Source organism: Artibeus jamaicensis, unplaced genomic scaffold, assembly GCF_021234435.1.
Source record: "Artibeus jamaicensis isolate MK-2021 breed Jamaican fruit bat unplaced genomic scaffold, CSHL_Jam_final contig_1132, whole genome shotgun sequence".
Classification (NCBI taxonomy): domain Eukaryota; kingdom Metazoa; phylum Chordata; class Mammalia; order Chiroptera; family Phyllostomidae; genus Artibeus; species Artibeus jamaicensis.
Window position 1 is genome coordinate 6963655 of NW_026521221.1, and position 22945 is coordinate 6986599.

Sequence of the window (22945 nt, forward strand, 5' to 3'; positions counted from 1 at the left end):
GATCCAGGAGCCTCACAGCTTCATTTCACCGCTCAGAACCCTTTGTCCTTCTGAATACCTGGTCAGCCGCAGCGCCTTCCTGCAGCACCCTCGAAGCCTCTGACTGTCCTGTTCTAGCACTCGCCCAGTACAGGCTGCCCTGGGCCAGCTGCTTCCTCCCTCCTAACCATTCTCCTTTTGGGCTCCATCTCTGAAGGATGGTGATTAGGAATTTGGGTTTTAGATCAGACTGACCTGTACAGAGTCTCAGCTTTCCTGAACCCCTCTGTTTCTTCACCCGTGCAGTGGAAATGCCTGTGGCACCTCCCTCCCAGGGTGACTGACACATGAAGGGGGGAATATAAAACACTGAGCAGGCCCCTGCCCTGGTAAACGTGGACTTGAATCACATTACTGCTGTGCTTCAGAACCTCCCTGACTCCACACAGAACAGGGTGAAATCTGGATACTTGACAAGGTGTCCAGGTCAGGTGGGGAAAGGCTGTCTGCAGACATCCAGGGTGTTCCCCTATCTACCTCATGGGGCCAACCTGGTGCCATTGAACACGAGCTTGGCTCCTCAAGGAAGCTAGCTGCTGTTCTGACCTCCAGCTGCACATCCTTCAAGATGTGTGCGCACCATTGGTCACGAGACACCAACTTGTTATTGGCCCCTCACCAGAGTGTCCCAGTTGTCCCATTTTTTCATGCCTGGGGGAAGGACATTCAGCATTACTCTGGATAAATACTGATCGACCAGGTATAGTTAAAAATTTCAGGGTCCCTGGAGAGAAGCCACTGGTCAGTGTCTAAGAGTCTCGTTCCTCTTTCTTGGATCAGCCAGGATAGGGTACGCAGGGGGAGCACACTGGGGTCTCTGTCGGGCTAGAACCAGGTGCCTCAAAAGTGGATCCAGAGCTTTGGGGGCAGGGTGAGGTGGCTTCCTGCAGACTAGCTGTTTGAAAGGAGAGGCTCAGCAGGCCAGAGTGCGGCAGTACATTGGGTGCAGGTCGTTTTCATCAACTCTTTGAAGACACTCGCCGGGACTTGACTTGCCTGGGTCTCCTTTGCCTTCAGGATGCGGGCAGTTTTTGTCTCCGAAACCCGGAGGACCAGGCCCGCCTTGCATCAGGCGGTGGGAGCCTACTCGTGCCCTCCCACCGGCTTCCAGCCGCTCCCCCCACCCCCACCCCATGGGCCCGCCCAGTGCCTGTGTCACAGTTGCCGGGGGTTGGAGAGCTGTCGGGCGGGACATCCGGCCCAGTCTCACCGCTCCCTCCCTCCTCCCGCTCCGGGTCTCAGCCTGGGAGCCGACCACCCTCTCCAGCAGACCACCTTCGCACGCCGAGGTCGCCAGTCAGTGCTCCCCTCCCTGACCCCCGCCCATACCCCCGAAACACTCGGCGCCGGCCCGCAACCTGAGCTCGCCTCCCAAACAGCGCGGAGCTCAGCTGGGCTGCGCAGGCCCCCACCCCCGATCACCATGTTCCCCTGCCCGCTGACCCCGCTGGCGGCCCCAAATGGCGCCGAGCCCCTGGGCCGGGCGCTGAGGCGGGCGCCGCTGGGCAGGGCCCGGGCCGGGCTCGCGGGGCCGCCCCTGCTGCTGCCGTCCATGCTGATGTTCGCGGTTATCGTGGCCTCCAGTGGGCTGCTGCTCATGATCGAGAGGGGCATCCTGGCCGAGATGAAGCCCCTTCCCCTGCACCCTCCCAACCGCGAGGGCGCAGCATGGCGCAGGACGGTCCCCCAGGCTGGGGGGCTGTCCCTGGATTCTGGAGACTCGGACTTGCAGGTGAGGCAGGATATCCAGAACCGGACCTTGCGTGCTGTGTGCGGACAACCGGGCATGCCCCGGGACCCCTGGGACTTGCCGGTGGGACAGCGGCGCACCCTGCTGCGCCACATTCTCGTGAGTGATCGCTACCACTTCCTCTATTGCTACGTCCCCAAGGTGGCCTGCTCTAACTGGAAGCGGGTGCTAAAAGTGCTGGCGGGTGTCCTGGACAGCGTGGACGTCCGACTCAAGATGGACCACCGCAATGACCTGGTGTTCCTGGCAGACCTGCGGCCTGAGGAGATTCGCTACCGCCTGCAGCACTACTTCAAGTTCCTGTTTGTGCGGGACCCCTTGGAACGCCTTCTCTCTGCTTACCGCAACAAGTTTGGCGAGATCCGAGAGTACCAGCAGCGCTATGGGGCTGAAATCGTGAGGCGGTACAGGGCAGGAGCTGGGCCCAGCCCTGCAGGGGACGATGTCACCTTCCCCGAGTTCCTGAGGTACCTAGTGGATGAGGACCCTGAGCGCATGAATGAGCATTGGATGCCCGTGTACAACCTGTGCCAGCCTTGTGCTGTGCGCTACGACTTTGTAGGCTCCTATGAGAGGCTGGAGGCTGATGCCAACCAAGTACTGGAGTGGGTACGGGCACCACCCCACGTCCGATTCCCTGCTCGCCAGGCCTGGTACCGACCTGCCAGCCGAGAAAGCCTGCACTACCATCTGTGCAGTGCCCCGCGGTCCCTGCTGCAGGACGTGCTGCCAAAGTATATCCTGGACTTCTCCCTCTTCGCCTACCCACTGCCCAACGTCACCAGGGAGGCCTGCCACCAGTGACCTTGTGCATGGGCCAGCAGCTGTTGAGGACTGGTTTTGATAATGCCAGCTTCTTGTGCCTGCCATTCATAGAAACTCTAACTCTGAGGCCTGGAGCTTCTCCAGATGTCTGGATGCCAGGGACTGCCCTCGGAAGTTCTTTGTCCAGAGTGGGTGCCCACCGTGGCTCAGAGGACCGGGTTGCACAGGAGGCCTGGTGTTTCCCCCCAGGGGGATTTCTTGGCAGCCAGTGTGATCTTTCTAGTCCTGGCAAAGCCAGGTACCAGTTTGCCAGTGAAGCAACACATTTGTTCTACAGACCGACTTCAAGGATTGTGCCGTCCACTTGGTTTACCTTAACCACTGGCCACACCCAGAGGTGGCACCCATCGGGGGGCACGACCAGAGCCAGGGGCCCACATCCACAAGTTAGCAGTCACACCTTACAAATAACTGTTGTACCTTTCAGCTTCAGACTCAAAATTTCCTACACTTGCCATATTCTTTCTATTTTTCCAAGAAAAGGAAAACTGAGTCAGGGCTCTTGCCTGATAGCATCCAAAGGCCCCGGAGCCCAGCCTCTTCTTGGGGCTCTGGGCACCACCTTCCCCCAAGGTTATGAGTGTGGCTGGTGTATCTGGCTGCCACTTTTATGACATGTTTATTTAAAATTTGTACTTTTTGATAGAACTCTTGTGAAGACTTTGTTTTCCTAATAGCTGAATTTTTAATAAAACTGTTTTGTATTCAAGTCAGCATCCCTGATTCTCCCTCCGTGCTCCTGTGCACTGAGCAGGTCTTCCAGACGCCTGTCTCCCCAGGTCAGGAGAGGGAGCTTGCAGGTGGAGAAAGGAAGAACCAGTGCACCTTGTTTGGGCCGGTCTAGTGGGCCACTGCCACACCGTGGAGAACGTGGGGGCCCCCTATAGGCCGTACCCAATCACAAATCCACTGAAGGGCAAACCCTATTAGGAATGACACACCCTGTGGCTTATTCCCTGAAGAAGGAGGTGGGTATGAGACACTGGCTCCTCTTCCAATTAGACAGCAATTGTTCTTGACTGAGGAGGCCCCCAGAGGAAAAGGGGTTGTCGTGTAAGGGGCGGTTATTCCTGGCCTTGAGAATTATAAGGAAGGCAAGGAGGCTGAGCAAGGCAGGCTACTGACTTGGGTCCAGAGGAAGCTGTGGGCTGTGTGGGAAGGTGCATACTAGCCTTGCTATTGGCCTGGTTTTGCAGGAGAGTCTGGGGAAGGGGGCTTCTGTGGGCACTCGCGGTTCTCTGCCATGACGTACCAGGAGGTCTTACCTGTCTTACTTGATCTCTTGTCCAGGTCGGGTGTCCCCCTTCAGGGTCCACCTGGCTCTGGGGAACTTCACGTTAGATAGCACTTAACCACACTCTGTTGTCTTGGCCCAATTACTTAACAGTCTCCCCACTGAGACTGAATTGTGTGAAGCTGAGACCATGTCTGTCTTGCTCCCAGAACCTAGCCGAGGTGCTGGCATACAGTATGTGGCCCAATAGAACCAAGGTGTCCATCTTGCTACAGGACAGATAGCACTGCACTCGGGACTCACCCAGACCAGTCAAGCCCCACCTCTACACACCAGCTGCCTGATCACCTCTCTGAGCCTCCGCGTGCTCCACTGTCTCATGGGAATAACACCTCTCTATGTCCATTGCTGTGAGGACTAAATGATAAAAGGAGGGCCCACCCCAGCACATGGTTTACTGATTGTTCTTTGAGGTGCTAGTTGAACATCTGATCCCTTTGCAGCCTGTGGAGATAGGAGAGAAGCCAGGACACTGTGTCCAACCAGTATTGTTACCCAGAGACCTTTGGACCCGTGGGTTTGCTTCCTCTGTAAGGTTCTTCTTTGAGTCTCTGGCCCCTCAGGAGTCCTCTACCCCCACCCTGCCCCAGCGTCTTCCTCCTTGGCTGGGAAACGCCCCTTTGGACCTGTAACGACTACTTGGGCCCCCTTAAGAGGCTGTGGTGTGGGACCCAGAGGGCCCAGAGGATGCTGGGCCCAGCTGCTGTGCTCACCGCATCTCCGTCCTCCCAGCAGCCCAATACCACAGCTGTTGTTCTGCTTCAGAGACATGGAAACTGGCACAGAGAGGGTAGGTACCTGCCCAAAGTCCAGCCCAGGTCTGCATGCTCCCAAACTGGGAGCCAGAAGAGAGAGTGGGGGTGGCGGTGGGGGGTGGGGTGGAGATTGTGGAAGGTGGGGGTTGAGAGAAGAGGCGATGAAAATGGAGATTAAGGAGATTATCCTCTCAGGCGTTACAGGGTGGACTCCTCTCCTCTCAGGCGTTACAGGGTGGCAGCCGCAGAGCATCCCGACAGGCAGTGTCGGACACCTGCGGTGTGGGCAGGGGGCTTTGAGGTAAGAGCATGCGGGGGACGGCTGAGACAAACTGCCACTTACTGTCATTTTTGTCCCTGGAGTTAGACTTTGAGGAAATTAACTTGTCACCTACCCTTCCTTTCAGGAAAATAGACTTCTGAAAGAAGCTGCCAAGGAGGTGGCAGAGAGTTGTGGGGGTCCAGCTGGCCCTAGTGTGGCTTGCCTGACATAGAGCACCTAGGCCAGAGCTGGGGGTGTAGGGGCGGCAGGCTCTGGGACGCCCGGGGTTGGGCAGGGCATTCTCAAGGCTGGACGACCGGACTGTGTCTCCTTGGAATCCTACGTCCACACTGAGTTGCCTCTCATCCCTGCAAAGAGCCAAGCCCTACACCGCTGACTGTGAGGACAAGGGTGCCCCTTCAGAATACACTCCATCCCAACAACCCAGGTCTCCTGGACACAGGGGGATGGGGCTGACAGTTGTTTAACTTCTCTCCAAGGCTGAGGGCGATGATCAAAGGGAAGGGGAGGAGCTAGGAGGGGCCTGGCCTTCCAAGTCTGGGCCCAGACTCCACTTCCAGGCTCCTGTTCTGGTCCAGTTTTCATCCTGTCAGATACGACGGCCCAGAAACCGTCTCACCTTAAATTCTGAGATTGTGTTCCCTTCCTTCTCAAACCTCTGTTCCCTCCCTCCAGGAGGGCCCCACCACATAAATGCCCTACCAGAAGCAAGATCTGACTTGAGCAGCTGATCCTCCTCCCAGGTGAACGCAGAACCCTCACCTTTCCCACGGCCCCTCGCCAGAGGTGCCAAGCCCTGGGCCCTCTGTCAGGGTGAACGGAGTGCTTTTCACATGGAACCAGCCCCTACCTGGCATCAAGCAAGGCATTCTTTCTCTTCCTAAAGGAAAATGCTAATAATTAACAATACCGACTCTGAAATGAGAGCACCTGTGCCTGGCACACTGGTAAGTCCTCTACACGTACCCCCTTCATCCTAACGACCACCCAGCCAGGTAAGCAAAATTATTTCCATTTTATAGATGAGGAAAGTAAGCCTAAGGGACTTGTCCACAGAGATGACGGGGGTGGGATTAAAACCCAGCTCCGTCTAATATTTGCTCCTTTGTAAGTGAGCACATACCATAAGTTCTCCGCTCGTTGCATCCACAGGATAAGCAATCCTGTGGATTGCATCCATCGTTTTCTCAGAACTCTGCACCCATCTCCAGCCCTCCTTCCCAAAACCCCCGCGAGTGCCTCTGTCCACAGCTTCTTCAGCTGTCACAAACCCCCCATGTTTGCTGCCCTGAGAACAATGTGCCAGTAGTGCCGGGGCCAGACCGTGAATATACTAGGCTTTCAGTTCAGGTCCTCCGAGGAGTCAATGCCAAGGCAGAATTAGACGCGCACGAGATTTATAGGAGAAACAGCTGTGATGGATGAAGGGGCAGGGAGTAGAAGGGGCTGGGACAGCCTGACCGCTGTGAAAGGAGAGAGGGAAGGAGAATTGCGTGGGAAGAGTCTCAGATTTCAGTGCAGCTCTAGGAAAGTCTCTGCGGGGGACAACCAAGGGGGGGTCCCCGGCAAAGGTTACCTACTGGAGGAGTCCTCCCTCGGGCAGAAATGGCGGGACTGAGGCGTGGGGTGGTCTGGGGTGGGGTGGGGGTGACACCAAGGCAAGTCAAAAGATCGAAAGCGGCAGAAGCAGCTGGGGCCGTGGGCTAATCACACTTCTCACAGCGGGGTGTCTTGAAGGAAGATGTGGACACAGCAGGTCCATGGCTGCCACACAGGCCCAGCTCGGCTACTCTGACCAGTGGCACTGGTTCTCAAAAGTTCTGTTGACATATGACCTTTTCAACAACCAGAAAACAGCTGCTGGCCTAGCAAGAGCCTCTGAGATGTTCGGGGGCGGGGGGCGGGCGGCCCCAACTCACTCTTCCCCACGGCCGGTCCTTGGCTTGATCGCAGCACTGCTGCCTCCTTCATCTGGGCCCCTTCCATGTTGGAAGGTGTGTGCCACCACCATGCCCGAGTGGCCGGGATATTTCCCCTGCAGTTCGCCCAACTCACTGCAGTTAACTGGGTGGATATTGGTGATCGCCTTTGCCTAGCTTTCGTCTTTCATAGGCTCACGTGCTTTTGGGGGAGAACGCACACCCAGAGGCTGAGTCTGGGTGCTAGAACCCCAGGCCTCCCAGGGCATATAGTCTAGGCTTTTTCCTCAGTCTGATCATTTCCATAAACTCCAGGACAGCCTGAGACGGAAGCGAAGTCTCCCCAGAGGGAGCTTCCGGGGACCGGCATGCCCGTAAGTACCAGGTCTTCTGTAGCATCCCCTACTGAGATCTTAGGCTCGTTTCGTCCCAGTCCTGGACCGGTCTGCATGGGAGTCCCAAAGGGACAAAGAGAATCACAGCATCCGTCCTCATTGTTCCATGGTGAGGAGACAAAGAGGTCCCGGTCAGGCCGGGTCACCCTGCCCTTCAACCCTCTGGTAGGAAAACCATGCCAACCCCAGCCTTGGGGTGGGGCTTTGGGGACAGAAAGACATGAGGGCCTTCAGGAGCTCAGTAAGGAGGAGCCTGTCATGTCCCTCCTGCCACTGGCTCAGCAGCTTCCCCAGACCTGAGGGGCCACCACCTCGCTGACTATCTGCAGATGGAAGAAGCCAGATATTCCACTTCATAGCAGCCCAGGGGGCACCCACTGGGTCATTTCTCTGTCCTCTGCCCCGGAGAGACTGAGCTGCCCCTGGGACCCCACCAGAGCCCCAGCGGTTCGAGCACTGTGTCCAGAGAGGCCATCAGAGCAGGGGAGTCCATGGCAACCGAAGATCAGGCTGGCCCCTGAGCAAAGGGCCCCAGGCTGCCTGGAAGGAGGGCCCCGAGGCAGGCCCAGAACAGTGGTGGCGTTGGCTGGGTGGGGCGAGGGAAATGCCGCAAAGTTTTCTGATGTAGGAGCTAAACCAAATTGGGGGTTAGCTGACCACTGGCAACCCAGGCATGCCTCCCCCACCCACCAGTGAGAAGCTGTAATGAGCCTCTTCCACAGAAGCTGCTGGACACAAGAGCAGGCCAGTCCCCTGGTAGGGGGGTCTCCTGTTGTCTGGAGGCAAGTGGCCAGCAAGAGAACGACAGCTGTTCTGATAGCTGAGGGAGCTGGACTAACTAAAGCAGGAAAGCCAGGAGAGAGAAGCCAGCCCCTGGGCGACTTTCTGGGAGGACTCTGATTTTAGTTCACTGAGACTACCCTCAGCCCAAGCTCCCACATATAACAAAATGAGTAGGTGGAAGACAAGGGGAGAGATGGGCGAGAGGAGGAACAGAACGAGAAAGGGGACGTACAGGCTCAGCTCAGTTGCCTGGCCTTCCCGAGGCTTCTCTCAGCTACTGACCAGTTAGCCTCTCCATCCTCTGACGCCCCCTGGTCCCCAGTACTGCACACCTCTAGGAGAGCTTTTAACCCACGGGGTTCCTTGCCTGTCCCTGCCCTATAGACTAGGAGTTTCCCAAAGGCAAGGGCCAGGTCTTGTTCACATAGAAGGTGCTCAGTGAAGGTTGAGTAAGTGGAAGGAAGGTCCGATGATGGATGGACGGGTGGATGGGTGGATGGATGGATGAATAGGAGTGTGTGTGTCAGTGGGTATATGTTTGTGTGAATGAAAGGATTGATGGCTAGATGAAAAAGTGCATGGATGGAAGGATGGGAGGATGGATAGATGGACAGATGGACAGCACAGGTGGGTGGATGGCCAGATGAAGCAGTACACAGATGGATGGATGAGTAAGTGGCAGCAGGGGGACTAAAGGAAGAGGAACTTCTGCAGAGAGAGAGATCAGGAATCACAGTGGACATCTGGTAGTTACATATTTCTTCTTAGAAGGAAAGAGAGATGTTCCACGCAGAAAGCGATAGCAGAGGTTTGCCCGATGGAGGAAGGGGCCCGGGCAGGGCTGGGTCCTGGGCTTGCGGAGACACAGGAGGGAAGGGATACCACTTGGAGGGGTGGGAATATAGCCAGGTGAGACAGATGTCAGGAAAAGTAGGAGTCAGCGAGTGACCATGAGAATCCCCCAAAGGGAGGAACTTCCAGCAATCAAAACAAATGTCTCCCCTAAAACAGGTAAAAGGGGTCTGCATTATTTGTTCCTAATCCACCTGGGTGGGCTTTCTACAGGAGGTGGGTCTTCGCCACCAACAGTTAGTAGGGAGGGAGTCCCTTGGGGCGTTAAGGACGCAGAGGGACCAGATTCCTGCATTCCGGTCCACACTCCGCCACTCTAATGATCCTGAGCAATTCCCTTTAAGTCTCAGTTTCCTCACCCGTCACCATTATGACCTTATAGGGACTCGCAGACCCCATGAGGAAAGCAGTTTATGTGCCACAAAACTCTGAACAAGCAGGAGGCTGGAGAGAGCAATGGGATGAGAGTTCAGGAGTCAGAAAGTCCTGGGCTCAGATACTTGAGGTCTTGCTCAGACACTCACTAGCTGGGCCAGTAGAACAAGCCCCTAAGCCTCTCTGAGCCTGAGCCCCCACAAGTGAAATGAGCAAAATAACATCTACCTTGAAGAACTGTTGTGAGGTTTCAAGGTAACTCACACAACATGCCTGGCATTCAACAAGTGGAAGTTAACATTACAGAGAAGGGATTAATCAAGACTGCTGTGTGCAACCAGGCATGCAACCTGGACACAGGCTGGGTCTCCCAGAGGAGGGAGCCCGTCTTTCTTATTCTCGAAAAGGTACCATCTGTTTTCCAAGTTCTGCACTTGGGGGCCTGTCTCCTTTAAGCCTGGGATTGTGTTGTTTCCATCTCTATTCTGTTACCTTACGCAGTGGGGAAGCCTGAAGGCCAGGCTCTGAACATGGCCCATGACCCAGGCTCTAAAGGTGGGTCCAGAAGAGTGGGGGACTCCAGCAGCCTGAGTCCTGCCACCATCCAGGGGCAGAGCCTGTCACTCCACTGTTCGACAGCCTTCCTTTTGGTTTGAGAGATCATCCCCATGGGGATGCAAAAGTCAGATGATCATAGTAAGGAGCCGCCGTGTGTTAGCTGCCTCTTTGTGCCAGATCCTGTGAGAAGAGATTTCTGTACACCTTTTCTCCTATGTCTTATTATGAGAATGTTCAAACCTACATACAAGTTGTAAAAATAGTACAGCGAAACCCACAGACCTAGATTCACCTGTTCGCATTTTACCCCGCTTATTTTCTCTCTCTGGATGTATATGTTTTTCAAAATCATTTCAGAATAGGTTACAGACTTTGCCGTGCTGCACCCCCAAAATATTTCAGCATGTGTCTCCTGAGGAAAAAGGTATTCTGCTATGTAACCCAGGACTAATGTCCTGGGTTACATAGTATGATCAAACTTAGGACATTTTTACAGTAATATAACAGTACTATACAAGTCCACACTTAAATTTCCCCAGGTGTCCAGGTAATTTTTGTAACTTTTTATGTTTAAATCCAGTTAAAGATCATGCACTACGTTTAGTTGTCATACTTCTTAGTCTTCTTTCACCAAAAACAGTGCCCCACCCCCACCTTTGGTCTTTCATGCCATTAACATTTTGAAGTGTTCAAGTTAGTTGTTTGCAGAGTGTCCCCCGGTTTGGATTTTCTGATGGTTATATTCATGTCGACCTGCATGTTTGATTCTCCCAGTGACTATATGGCGGATTTTATTACTTCATTTTGCAGCAGTGGAGGCAGAGGCTCAGAGAAGGTGTCTCACAGCTGCCTAGAGGCTCCCCAGGAAGTGGAGGCAGAGAGCTTGGGTCCAGTCTGTGTTCATACCCCGCTCTGCCTGGGCCAGCTGCGAAGTCTTCTCGGTTGGGTTATATAATGGATTTGTGTATCAGCCTCTTTTAGCACCTTGACCATGAATGGAGAGCAGATTCTGACAGGACTGGGTGTGGGAAGAAGAGTGATATCCCAGGGGAGGGACACCTCCAACGTACTCTGAAGTGAGCCCCAGTCTCCAGGGTGGCCTGACTGGAAGCCCAAATGGTCCTTTGGGCTGTTACAGAAATTCGACTTTTTCAGCCCTTTTCTAGACCTTCAGGGAGAGTGATGCATATCATACACACACACACACACACACACACACACACACACACACACACACACACACTACTAGGGTATAACAATCTTCTAGTTACCATCATAGATGAATGCTGTACCGTTGCCTAGCAACCTCAGGGCATTTCCGCCCTTCCCAGCCAGAGGGTGGGTAGAGAGGGCAACCACGTGACTGGCTGGGAGTCTCCAGCAGTGGAGGTCTCCAGGCCTGCTTCCTCAAGACCAGTTGCCTAACAACCATGGAAGTCCTGGTTCTCTGGGGAGTTACCTCATAGGGGATGAGCGGAGCCTCTTTAGAGCCTTCCCTCCTGGCTTGGGAGCCGCACAAACGCACTACAGAATGCAGGGCCCCTCCCAGGGAGGAGTGCCTGACAGCTAAGGGAAGACTCACACTGCACTGGGCAGTGAATCTTTGAAGAGAAATAAGTAAAAGGAGATTCTGGGTAAGAACCTCATTACTCCAGGACGGTCTAGCTTCTCGTGGTCTGGTGCCTCAGAAGTTCGGAGACCTGGTGGCCAAGAGTGCTGGGTTTGGGTCCTGACGGTACTCCTCTGTGAAAGGAGGGAGATGGATGGTCCATGTACCTGGGCAGCTCCTTAATCACCCAAGCCTACAGTTAATCTTGAATTGTATGTATAACTTTAACCTTTTTATTTAGGGAAGATTTAGGAAAGATTTAGGCCAAGGGGCCTTGCCTGGGGTCCTCAGGACCCCTGAGGGGTCTGTGGGCAGAATTCAGGGGATTGGTCAACTTGGGGAAAAGTTACATTTTTATTTTCACTAACCTGTTCTGAAATATGTAAAATCTCTTATGAAATATTATAAGTTCATAGTTTCATGAAGTAGCAAAGATGACTTTGTCATCTATCGAAATCACAGATACTTTTATATGATTTTACAGTTTAAGATCTCACAAGCCACTGATTATGCCCTTAACTACTTAGAAGTGAGGACGGTCATCAGACCCGCTGCTGGACCTCAATGTGCTCACAAAGCAGCACATATCAATGCCACATTTTTGTTTTTCAGTGTATTGAGAACTAAATTTCAATATAATCGGTTTCCTTTGCAATCCTATGCATCTTTTAAAAGATTTTATTTATTTATTTTTAGAGAGGGGAAGGGTGGGAGGAAGAGAGGGAAAGAAACAGAGAGAGAGAGAGAGAATTGGCTGCCTCTCACTCACCCACAACGGGGGACCTGGCCCACTACCCAGGCATGTGCCCTGACTGAGGATCGAACTGGCAACCCTTTGGTTTGCAGGCCTAGCTCTCAGTCCACTGAGCCACACCAGCCAGGGCTGCAGTCCTATGTGTTTTTCTAAAATGCAAAACATTATTCTGAGGCTTCACCAGACCACCAAAGGGAGCTGTGGTGCAAAAAAAAAAAAAGGTTAAAAGGCTCAGGTTTAAACTATGGAAGTTTTTCTTAGACAAAGACCCAAGGATGTATTCTGGGGAGTCTTCAAAGTTTGAACGTTCGATCTTCATGCTCTAAGCCAAGCAAATCACTGTGCCATCTTCCTGATGGTTTGAACGACTACCTCACCATCCGGTACAGCAGGGCCATCTCGGCTTCTGAGTTTCCATTTACAGCAGAGGTGGTGCCAAACAGCTACCTGAATTGTTCCATTCTGATTAGAAAAAGAGATCAAATATGTAAATGATGACAATAAAAAATAAAACGCTGAGGAAGTCGGCAGGAAGAAGTGTATTGAACTCAAAGAGCCTGCAGCGCAGTGGTCGGTGCCGCAGCCAGGCGGGCAGGGTTCAGTCGCAGCGACACAGGAGCACTCATCACGAAAGATTAATCATTTTAATTTGGACTGTTTTTATAGTAGTTCTCATTTTGTTCTGGCTTCCACAGTAGTGTAATAACTGTTAGCAGGAATGTATTTAGCATCATGTTTTGTACTTACCTGAGTAACAAGTTGACTCTAGAGATCTGAGCATTTTTTCCTCTTTAACGAGGATGCGCTTTGCAAAGGTGAAAAATGCTGCACTCTGGCATGTCTGACAACTTTGTGTTTTTTCTTCTCTGGCTTACCCCCTTCTCCACCAAAGAATGACTGAGTTAGGATCTCAAGCTTTAGAATGACTTAATTTCAAAGGTTTCCCAGATACATGATTAAAGATCAAATGACCTGGTAATGCCTGAAGATGTCTAGTGTACAATTCCTTCATTCATATCCAAAGTCACTCTCACACCATGAGGACTAAAATATGGGTGTTTTTATTCCAGTGAGCATTTCATACTGTGTTTGACCTTCTCCAGACATGGTTTCCTTGTGGCATAAGCACTGACGGTGAGGTTGGGGAGCACAGTGTCAAGAAGTCAAGGGACAGGCCACACTAACACATGGTGTACACAAAATAATCCTTTTTTTCTAATCTACTCTGAGGAGCATTTAAGTCATGTGTCCTACGTGCAGGTTTTATCATACATATAAAAAATCTATCCACCAAGATGGAGGCATAGATAGAGATGTCGTGCTTTCTCACACAACCAAGTTTAGAGACAACAAAATATTAGCAACAGAAAACACATCCAGAACACAGAAAATTGAACTTTTCAGAAGTCTGATAACAACAAATTCTTCACCTGACCGGTAAGAGGGGCGAAGCCAGCAGCTGGAGGAGCGGGGTTGCACAGGAAAACTCGGTCAGACGGACTCAGGTGGGCAGATCCCAGGCATGGGGTTGCAACGGGCAGACCCAGTGAGCGACCCAGTGAGTGACCGATGGACCCAGCGAGGGTGCAGGGTGGCGGGTTGACTGTGGTTGCACATTCATGCACAGATAGACCATCGAGGGGGTGGGCGGTGAGATGGGGCCAAGCAGGCCCCAGCAGCCAGAGGCAGCAGAAGGGGCCGCCATTTCCCTGCTCTGACCCTGCTCTTACATACCACAGCCCAGCAACCTGGGCAGCCCCGCCCTGGTGAACACCTAAGGCTCTGCTCCTCATACTTATCGGGCAAGAACAGACCAAAAATGGCTCAAGAAGATTTCAAAGCCCCAGAGCCCATAACTCTAAGTGACGAAGAAATAGCAAAACTTTCAGATGCACAGTTCAAAACACTGGTGATCAGGATGCTCACAGAACTGGTTGATTTTAGTCACAAATTAGAGGAACATATGAAGGTTAAACAAATTGAAATGAAGGGAATTGCACAGGAAACCAATAGTGATGAAAAGGAAACTGGGACTCAAATCAAGGGAGTGAACCAGAAGGAAGAAAAAAATGGCCAAAAAGGAAAATATGAAGAAACAAGAATTCAAAAAAATGAGGAGAGACTTAGGAACCTCCAGGACATCTTTAAACGCTCCAACATCTGAATTATAGGGATACCAGAAGGGGGAAAGGAACAGCCACCAGTGGAAAACTTATTTGAACAAATAATAAAGGAGAACTTCCCCAATCTGGCAAAGGCAATAGACTTCTGGGAAGTCCAGGAAGCTCAGAGAGTCCCAAAGAAGTTGGACCCAAGAAGGAACACACCAAGGCACATCATCATTACATCAGCCAAGATTAAAATGAAGGAGAGAATCCTAGAAGCAGCAAGAGCTAAGGGGACAGTCACCTACAAAGGAGTCCCCATCAGACTGTCAGCGCATTTCTCAAAAGAGACCTTCCAGGAAAGAAGGGGCTGGAAAGAGGTATTCCAAGTCATGAAATCCAAAGACATACAACCAAGATTACTCTGTCCAGCAAAACTTTCATTTAGAATGGAAGGACAGATAAAGTGCTTCTCAGATAAGATTAAATTCAAGGAGTTCATTATCACCGAGCCCTTATTATATGAAATGTTAAAGGGACTTACCTAAGAAAAAGAAGATGAAAAAGATGAACAGTGAAAGGACAGCAAACTCACAGTTATTAACAACCACACCTAAAACAAAAGCAAACTAAAAGGACAGCTAGATCAGGATCGGAAACATAGAAATGAAGATCTCATGGAGGGTTAGCAACAGGAGAGTGGGAGGAGAAGGGGGGAGAAGGTACAGAAAATAAGTAGCATAGACGGTAGGTAGAAAATAGGGGGGAGGGCAAGAATAGTATGGGAAATATAGAATCTAAAGAACTTGAGACACATGGACATAAACTAAAGGAGTGGTGGGGGTGGGGGTTGCAGGGTGGAGGGGAATGAAGGGGGGATAGAACAACTGTAATGGCATAATCAATAAAAAAAAATCCAGATGTGCTATATTTATGGTATATATATATATTTTTCTCCCCTGTAGCAGGGCCTAAAATTAGAAAACCTACAGTGTCCGAGGGTTCAACTTTTACTGATTAACTTTAACCCTCTTAGGGATCAAACATCAACCAGTTTGCCAGTGTTAGTGTTTTCAAACAGAGCACAGCCCTTGCTGGACTTGCAGCCCCATTCAGTGTGGCAGCTGCGTGCTCAGAGCAGCGGGCTTCCTCTTCGGAGAGTCCCGGCCGCTGACTCGGCCCCTCCGCTGCTGCTGTGGGGACTCTTCCGGTTGTCCTGACGACCTCCCTCCATGTTTCCAGGCTACTCCACAGCCCGTGGGGAGTGAGGGCCAGCCTCAGACAGCGTGTGCCCTGCCTGAAGGCAGCTTCCCCATGGCGCTCCCTCCTCCCCACCGGGCTGGTGTGTCCTCTGAGCTGCCACCCCCTTACTTGCAGGTACAGCTCCCCATGTCGCCATGCCTGACTCTTCAAGGTTGGGGTGGTTCTCATCCATCATTCCGGTCCTCAAAGTGGCCAGGAAACTTAGTTTTACATTCTTTTTCTAGAGCAACTGGGAAAGTAATTCTCCCCGGACCTGGCTGGGGGACACTGCTGGACGAATATCACTCAGAGCACATCAGACGAGGTTCCTAGACAGGACGTGCATGAGTGTGGCAAAACAAAACAAAACAAAACAAAACAACCCTGTAAGTTTACCCTCTTCACCATTCTAAGAGTGCAGTATTGTTAACTATATACACATTGTTGTACAACAAATCTCCAGAACTTTGTCATTTTGCATGGCTGAAACTATACTCATTAAACGGCTCTCTATTTCCCTCCCTCCCAGCACCTGGCAACCACCATTCTACTCTCTATTTCCATGGACTGACCACTTTAGACAGATACCTCATGCAAGTGGAATCATGCAGTACATGTCTTTCTGTGGCTGGCTTATTTACATAGTATAATGTCCTCAAGGTTCCTCCATGTTGTAGCACGTGACAGGATTTCCTTCTGTTTTTTTTTAAGGCTGAATAATAATCCATTGTATGTATATACCACATTCTGTTCATCCGTTCACTTCACCTGCTGATGGACATGTAGGTCGTTTCCACACTCTGGCTATTGTGAGTAATGGACACAGGGTGCAAATATCTCATCCAGAGCCTGTTTTAAATTCTTTCGGAGGTATACCTAGAAGTGGGATTACAGAATCACACGATAGTTCTATTTTTATTTATTTGTTTCTTTATAGGAAACCCCACACTGTCTCCTATCGCAGCTGCATCATTTTACAATCCCACCAACAGTATACAAGGGATCCAATTCCGCCATGTCCTCACCAACTCTTATTTTCCTTTTTTGATAGTGGCCATTCTAATGGGTATGGGGTGATACCTCATTGTGATTTTGATTTGCGTTTCTCTGATGCTTAGCGATGTTGAGCATCTTTTCATATGCTCGTTGTTCATTTGTATGTCTCCTTTGGAAAAACGTCTACTCCAGTCCTCTGCCTATTTTTTTTCCTCTGCCCATTTTAAATTGTATCTTTTTTGTTGTTGAATTGCACAAGTTCTTTATATATGCTTTACAAATATTTTCTCCCATTCCATAAGTTGTCTTTTTATTCTTTTGGTTGTTTCCTTCCCTGCACAGTGTTTAAGTTTGACGTAGTCCCATTAGTCTATTTTTTTCTTTTGCTTTGTTACCTATGCTTTTGGTGTTGTATCTAAGAAAGCATTTCCTATTCCAATATTAGGAAGATTTCCCCCTATGTTTTCTTCTAGTAGTTTTATAGTTTCAGGTCTTATATTTAGATCTTTAATCCATTTTTAGTTAATTTTTATAGATGGCATAAGATAAGGGTCTGTCTGCATTCTTCTGCATGTGGATATCTAGTTTTCCCAACACCATTTGTTGAAAGGCTGCCTTTTCTTTGTTGTGTTGTCTTGGCACCTTTATTGAAAATCATTTGATCATATACACAAGGGTTTATGTTTGGGCTCTCCATTCTGTTCCATTGATCTCTATGACAGTACCATACTGTTTTGATTATCATAGCTTTGTAATATGTTTTGATATCAATAAATATGAGGCCTCCAGCTTGTTATTCTTTCTCAAGATGGTTTTGGCTATTCAGGATCCTTTCAAATTCCATATGAAGTCTAGGGTGGCTCTTTCTATTTCTGCAAAAAATGCCATTGTAGACCAGTGGTTCTTACCCTGTGGTCCTAGGGTCCCTGGATGGCATTTATGGTGCTGAGAGCCTCCTAGAACTATGTGTGTCTGCCTCTGATCATTTTCACTTGGCCTCTGCTCAGATATCTGAGGGTTCTCCAGCGCCTGCAGATTGGGCTTCTGATCACACAATCCACAAATGTCAAGAATGGTGGCCACTGGCAGTGGATCTGTCATGATACAAGGGGAAGTTACACAAAGGCATCAAATCCAAAGGAGCTCATGGAATACAAATGTAGCCCTATTGTTAACTAATGTCATTGGTGTTGGAGTTTTAGTTACCATTATTAACACTTTGCGTACAGTACTGCTCTCTTTTTTAAAAAAAATATTTTATTTATTTATTTTTAGAGAGTGGGAAGGGAGGGAGAAAGAGGAGAGAAACATCAGTGCCTCTTGTGCGCTCCCCACTGGGGACCCAGCCCACAACCCAGGTGCGTGCCCTGACTGGGAATCAAACTGGTGACCCTTTGGTTCACAGGCCGGCCCTCAATCCACTGAGCACCACCAGCCAGGGCTGCTCTCTTAATCTGTACCTTGCAGGCTTTATTAATTAGAAAGCAATATCCCATGAAATGACTATCACTTTAGTGTGTTTGCCCTAAAATAGATATCTGCTTTTCTCAAAACCTGTCTTTTCTGTTTGGGTCTCTGGTGGTCCATCATCTGAGCCCCACAGAAGCAGGACAAGTGTCATTTTTAATTACTTTTGTCTCATCGGGTTAGGTGTGGGAGTTTGGTGATGTAGTTATTACCATGCACGTTCCCTGGTGGTGTCTGAGCAGGCTGGGGGACAGCTTCACAATGTCTTGACACGTTTTGTTCAACAGCTTGTATTCTTGGGCATAGGGGGCCAAAAATCTTTTATGATGATTGTTAATGCAATCATCATTAGAGACTGCTATGGACTGCATGTTTGTGTCCCATCGAAATTCAAATGTTGAAGCCCAAATCCCCAATGTACTAGTATTAGAACGTGGGCCTTAGGTTTAGATGAGGTCATGAAGGAGGAGCCGCCGTGACAGGATTGGTGTCCTTATAAAAAGAGGAGGAGGCCAGAGTTCGCTCGCTCTCTACCTGGGGGCACATGGTGAGAAGGCTGCTGTACAAAAACCAGGGAAGGTTTCTCAGCAGACACTGAATCTGCCAGCACCATGATCTCAGCCTTCCCAGCCTCCATCCCTGTGAGAAATGAAAGTGTTGGTCAAGCCGCCAGTCTGTGGTTTTCTGTTATAACAGCCTGAACTGACTAAGAGACTCTTCCTGAACCAAATATTATAACAGAACTCAAATATTTTTCATAATGCAAGGCACCCGTTTCCTCCTGGAAACCACTGCCCGAATAGCATCCTTGAAGGTAATGTTTCCTTGGACCAGCAAAGCTACTTTGCCCATCATGTGTTGGCTCCCTCCTCTCCCCTTTCTTTGACCCCAGTGGCTACAACTTAACCACCCTTACCTCCTTCCTCCTGAACCTCTACTTCACTCAGGAGTCTGGAGATCTTTTACTATGCAGAGTATGCTGTCGCTAGCATCTCTGGTTAGGAGAGCCTCCATCTGGGCTGCAGTCATTACTAAGAGCTTACCTTGGTTTGGGGCCACACTGGCATTTCTCTGGAGGAACCCAAGTTGCATTCAGGAGGTAACAGGCCTCATAAAAATTTCGATGGTCAAACATTCTGGAAAATCTGGGTTATACAGAATTTTATTACAAAAGATCATTTTTCCTGTTATGTGACTATGTCCTGTAGATCTATGTGACAGGTGGAGACAATAGAGGATGCGCTGTTCTTCCAAATGTATTTGTCTACACGGTCCCCTTTCGCAGAGGTTTGGGTTTCCTCTGAATCCACTTCGGGAAAGATAAGTGTCTGGGAGGCGTGCGCCAGCTGTTCCTATATCAGCTTTGCTATTTTGACTCTCCCCTATAAATAAACATATGAACTAAATGTTTCCAGCTATTTCTAATTACTAGAAGTCTAAGTTAGTAGGTATAATTCAGGTAGGCAGATGGGTGGTGGGTATATGAGTGGGTGGTTTTTTGTCACTCTTTGAACGGTACATATATTTTATGTATATTCTTTTGTATGTATATTTTGTTAAAAATTATCATTCTCTTGTATTAAGTACCATAGCTTTTATAATTCACATACCATTATTTGTTGACTCTAGAAATGGAGAAATGAACTTCCTAAAGTTTTAAATAATAATAAGCAAGACTAAAAATCATTTAGAACAGGGTTATTCTATTTTTTCCTTTACTTATGTACTATTTTAAACTTATTTTTTCAAAGTACACATAAAGGGATTATAAATCTTGGAATATGCCTGTAAATATCACTCAGTTGAACTGTGTGCCACAGAGCAGAAAACTTCACCTTCTATCCTTGGAAGCTCAGGATATCTAGAACAGTGGTTATAGAGCACAGGTTTGGAAATCAGCACCTGTTCACATCCTCACTTCATGTCTTATCTGTTTAACACTGGGTGAAATGTTTCACCTCTCAAAGCCTCCGTTTCTGGATCTGTAGAATAAGGTTTGTTTGGAGGTTGAGATCGGATACTGCATATAATATTCTATGAAACGCCAGCCAGTTGTGCAAAGTACTTACCAGCACTGTTACTGCATCTGGCAGAACGAGGGATTGACTGCGTCCATTTTGCGGACAGCAAACAGTCGTCCCATCCTCTGCTTTTGGATCGTGAATGTTATATGGCAACTTGCCTTAGCTCATAGGGTACCCAGATATTTGGTCAAACATTATTCTGGGTGTTTAGGGATGAGATTAACAGTTCAATCGATAGACTGAATAAAGCAGATTGTTTTTCCTGATGCGAGAGGGCCTCATCCAATTAGCTGAAGGGCTGAATAGGAAAAAAAGGCTGACACCCTCCCGCTGAGAGGAGGGGGTGCTCCTGCTGCCTGACTGCCTTGAGCTGCGACATTGGTCTCTTCCTGCCTTCGGACTCAAAAAAGAGGAAATGTCTCCTCTTCTTGAGCCTTGAGCCTTGAGCCTGCTGGGTTTGAACGAGAATTATGCCATCAACCCTCCTGGGTCTCCAGCTTGCCAACTGCAGATTTGGGGGACTTCTTGGCGTAATTGCTGGAGCCAATTCCTTATAACACACACACACACACACACACACACACACACATCCTCTGTTCATTGGTTCTCTTTCTCTAAAGAACTCTAAACAACTTTGATAGCTATTCTTAAAAATTTACAGTTAAGACAATCAAAATGACTAGGAAAACATCAATTCAACTCATGGTATGAGCATGAAATATATAGTCACTGATAGGACTTACTGAGTGAGGGTTAAAACTGAGAAAATATAGTATGTAAAGGCCATATACTCATATAATGTAGCTACAGGACAAGTATATAAATGGGGGTAGAATGGGGAGAGCGCATTCAAAAAGCCTAATATTACCTGTTCTCAGTAATCTTAGCAATGGTGGCAGTATCCGTGTTATTCTGGGACTACTGTGTATGTGATGTGGGATAAAGCAGATTATTAATAATGTGATATTCCAATTTTATCTTGCCCTGTGTTCTGGAGAACTAGGCTTCTTGAAATAGAAGAAAAAGATATGTTGATATAATACAGGAAAGATTAAGTGAAAACCCTGTAATCCTGCATTCTTTGCACAAGCCACAGTTGCCTTCCCTTGTCCCCATGTCTTTTATGCTCTCACACCCAGCATGACATGGACTCCAGCTCACTGAGATTCCTTCTTGCCTGAGAATTGCCCTTCCTGTGAAAATGCCCAGCAGCTGGAGCGTTGGACACCTTTTACTAACCATGAGCTTGATGAAGTGGAGGAAGTCGATCCGGAGAAAGAAAAGCAAGAAGCTGCCCCTCAGAGGAGGGCTGCCTCAATCCCTGACAAGTTCCTTATCTCTGGTCTGACCCAGTTTCTCTTCTTGGCCACTGTGTGTTTTTATACTAACTTTCTCTTTCCTGTTTAAGCTTGTTTGAGAAAAGGTCTAGTGAATTCTTACTCCCTAAGACTCAAAAACAAAGACCTTAGTCCTAAACTTGAATTGAAAATATCAGTAGGAACTCAAGAGTTATATTTATTTATCTACTGATTGATCTATCAATTCATCTATTAATCTTAGCTCTGTCATCTGAAAAGGCCTAGAAACAATTACTCACCCAGTAGCAATGAGTATCTATAGTATCCAGATTGTAGTCTTGAAAGATCATTTTCTACTAAAAGGAACCAGAGCTTCTGGGGCAGTGGCTGATTCCAGGTCTGTGGCAGGAATAGCCGAGGTCAGCCTGAACAACTCGTTTTACTGGCCAGCAAGGAACTGATCGAAGACTACTGGGATCATGTCAAAAGACTTAGGAGCCAACTTAAAAAGGCTACCACCAGCCAAAGATGGGCCAATTTCAATTTCAAAAGGGTAATTGTCACTGGTTTAAACCATTGGCTGTGGTCAAATTTATGAGTTCATGCTGCTATTTAAAAAACAGTCGTCACATAAAAAAGTTATCCTTTCATAAAAAAGTTTTTGCTCTTCCCCAAAATTGCCTGAGGTGACCTCTGAAAATGGTTGGCTATTTACTTAACTCAGAAAACCCCACAAAATCATGCAAATCAAGAGGTTCAAATCTTTGTGTTCACTTTAAGAACACTCGTGAAACTGCCCAGGCCGTCAAGGGTATGCACATCGGAAAAGCCACCAGGTACCTGAAGGGAGTCACTTTACAGAAGCAATGTGTGCTGTTCTGCCATTACAATGTGGGGTTGGTAGGTGTGCCCAGGCCAAACAGAGGGGCCAAACACAGGGTGAATTTTTGCTGCACATGCTTAAAAGTGCAGAGAGTAAAGCTGAACTTAAGGGTGTAGATATGGAGTCTCTCATCCTTGAGCACATTCGGGTGAACAAAGCTCCCAAGATGCAGCATAGAACTTACAGAGCTCAGGGGCGGGTGACCCCACACAGGAGCGCTCCCTGCCACACTGAGACGATGCTTCCTGACAAAGAGCAGGGTGTTCCCGGACCAGAAGAGGAGGTTGCACAGGAGAAAAAGATGTCCCAGAAGGAATGGAAGAAACAAAAACTTACGGCCTGGGAGTAAATTCAGCAAGAAATAAATGTAGTAAAAGTAAAAAAATTTAAAGAAATAAAAGTTATAAATTAATAATAATGGCAAGTTCATACATACACAGGCACATGTAAACCTGTAAGACTGTAAATGTTATTTAGGAAGGTATGTACAAACACTAAAACCAACTATTACACTAGGGGTGGAAGCGTTCCACGAGGTCCTGCCCCTGACTCCAGTTTGGTCCCCCAGCTATTACCTTGATCTTCCCAGAAAATGAAGGCGGTGGACAGGATTGATTCTTCTGAGTAAATGCTCTGAAAGGTGTCTTGCAACAACTTTTAAGGTAGTTGTCAAGACCAATGAAAAGATGTTGGAGGCGGCCTTGAGAAAGCAAGTGCCTGAGGCTTGCGGAGAGAGCAG

The 22945-nt window shown here is 48.9% G+C and overlaps 1 protein-coding gene and 1 pseudogene across 2 annotated transcripts; both read left to right on the plus strand.

Annotated features, from left to right (window-relative positions):
• The first annotated feature begins 1234 nt into the window (after positions 1-1234).
• CHST14 (carbohydrate sulfotransferase 14) lies at positions 1235-3323 on the plus strand. 2 transcript variants are annotated; one of them, XM_053665180.1, is made up of 2 exons: positions 1235-1771; positions 1931-3323. In XM_053665180.1, exons 1-2 carry the CDS (start codon positions 1463-1465, stop codon positions 2591-2593), a joined length of 972 nt encoding a protein of 323 aa, XP_053521155.1. In that variant the 5' UTR covers positions 1235-1462; the 3' UTR covers positions 2594-3323. The 2 variants fall into 2 exon arrangements, with proteins under 2 accessions (XP_053521155.1, XP_037017714.2); XM_037161819.2 differs by having other exon boundaries at positions 1235-3323.
• Positions 3324-22022: 18699 nt separating this feature from the next.
• Positions 22023-22555, plus strand: LOC128627470 (60S ribosomal protein L17-like; annotated as a pseudogene).
• The last annotated feature ends 390 nt before the right edge of the window (positions 22556-22945 follow it).